The 2,221-nt window shown below is 37.9% G+C and overlaps 1 protein-coding gene across 1 annotated transcript; it reads right to left on the bottom strand.

The window, feature by feature from the left end:
- Nucleotides 1-449: 449 nt before the first annotated feature.
- Nucleotides 450-1,352, bottom strand: LOC124971154 (vomeronasal type-1 receptor 90-like). Its single transcript, XM_047534939.1, has one exon. The coding sequence runs from the start codon at nt 1,350-1,352 to the stop codon at nt 450-452; it is 903 nt and encodes a 300-aa protein (XP_047390895.1).
- Nucleotides 1,353-2,221: the final 869 nt, after the last annotated feature.

The raw sequence follows: 2,221 nt of genomic DNA, 5'->3' as shown, positions 1-2,221 counted from the left end.
TGGTGTACATAAGATAACTTGAGTCCCTGCATTTGATTATTTTTACCAGATCAACATAAAGGACATTTGAAGTATCAGGTGGCAATTGGTGGCAATAAAAATTGACATATTTAGCTGCATATAATACTTCTCATTGAAGCACTTATATAAAAGAGCTGTATACTCTCAATGTGTTTATAAGTGGCTAACCCATGCCTTAAAAGTGACACTGACTTCAAAGAAATCACTGACACTAAGCAGATATGTTGTGTCCTTGTGTTATATAAGAAGGTACATGGTTGATATTTTTCTGACATATTTATTATTCACATTTCTCAAGGTAAACAGATTTAAGAAAACATGCATATCTTCATATGGACTTTCCAGAGAGCATATATTCTATGCTGTGATTCAGAAGCCAGTGTATTGGCACATTAAAAGATCTTATCCATCACTCAGTTAAATATGTGCTATCTTCCCCTAAAAGGTTTCAGTAAGTTAATAATATGTTTTTCATTAAAGAGGAGTAGGAAGGGACTTGTCATGGCATAGCCATTGGCAACCATTATCTGGATAGAATTACAAACAGGGTCGTTGTTCCATGTAAATCTTGAGGATGAGAAGATGCAGTCCAAACAGTACATGAGAAGCAGGATGGTCCAGGTGGCCCTCTGTACAGGGGATGCTTTTGGAGAAAGGCAGGTACTGTTAAGGTGCTGGCACTGCCTCTTATGCCTGGTTAAGAGGGTCACCATGTATCCACTGGAGAGCCCCATGAGCCCTATAAGAAAGACATCCCGCAATGCACCTAATATGGAAGATAAATGCCTGAGGAAGTAACTCATTGGTAAAATCATGCAGGATTCAGTAATAAATTCAAGACCATGTGAAGTCACATTGTGGATGTCAGTAGAAGAGAATGAGAAGTGAGCACTAAAGAAAATGTAGAAGACCCACAGGAACAAAAGGGAGCACAGGATCTGATGTGGAGATTTGTGTTTAAACTTTGCCAAGCAGGAGTTTCTAGGACTGAGGGTGATGGCCTGGAGGACACTCAGCAGGCAGGTGGCACAAATCGAGAGGCCCCTCAAAAACTTGTACAAGTAGAGTAATGATTTACATTTTATGCCATCCCAAACATTGTGAGACAGAAAAACATCTGTAGCTATGAACCCCATGATTATCAGCATCCCTAGGTGGATTAGAGCCAAGAGACCAATGATCAAGTCAATGGGCTTGAACCTGTGCTGGAGAAGGAATGTGAAGATGTGGAAGAGAAGAAGGATGGTGTTGGCTGAGATCCCAATGCCCACTTCAGAAAAAAATGCATTTCTTATGCTAATAAAATCATATAGTTGTTTGGTCCTTTTCATCTTTTGGGTAAAGAATCACATTATATCTTAGGAGAAAAGAAAGAGAAAGTCTTTATTTCAAATAGTATCATCTTCATCAATCTCAGTCTCTAGTCTTACCAACAGGAAATGTGTGGATTCACCCTCACACAACCTTTCCTCACTTCAGCACTCAAGGCTCTCTGACACTCTTGAGGCACTACTTTCCTATTATCACCAAATCATTTTTGGAAGATGTAATGATTATTGGGCTCTCACTGGGCCTCAGCTTTCTTGTTCACTCAGAATGACCTTTTTTCCATTGAAAACAGTTCTGGGGTATAATCTCATCTTGAGGTTTTCTGGGGTAGTGTCTTACTCGGTTTTCATCTTTCTCTTCTTGATTAAGCACCAGGTACATAATGAAATCTCTACAATTTTGGTGAATGTAATAGGGAGGATTGCACAAATGCAGACAATTCTAACCCTCTCAAGAAATGGATCTCAATGACATAGGTGTACACATAAGGGTATTATTTTAGTAATCTCTTTATTCTGGCTTATAACCAGATGTAATATCTTTAATACATCAACTGATCCAGCATTGAGAAGCATGCCCTCTAAGACATTGTTTGAATTTTCCTTCATGATCTTCCTTTGAGTTCAAATGTGATGATAAATCTTATTATCTCATCTCTGAAATATGGGCAGTCATATTACCTATCTTCTAGACCTATTATGTGTGAAAGATATAATGAATGCTTTTGGCATATAAGAACATCTATAGACAGGTTGGCCATTATGTTTAAAATCATACAGTTCATACCTTTGACTTGGGAGATTTAATTTAATTATTTTAATAATTACTTCTTCTGTTGCTGCTTCAATTCATCTCCATCATGTTAGAACAT

Source organism: Sciurus carolinensis, chromosome 19, assembly GCF_902686445.1.
Source record: "Sciurus carolinensis chromosome 19, mSciCar1.2, whole genome shotgun sequence".
In the NCBI taxonomy this organism is placed as follows: Eukaryota; Metazoa; Chordata; class Mammalia; order Rodentia; family Sciuridae; genus Sciurus; species Sciurus carolinensis.
Note: the sequence above shows the minus strand (reverse complement) of the source record. Positions and strands in the feature narration are given on the sequence as shown.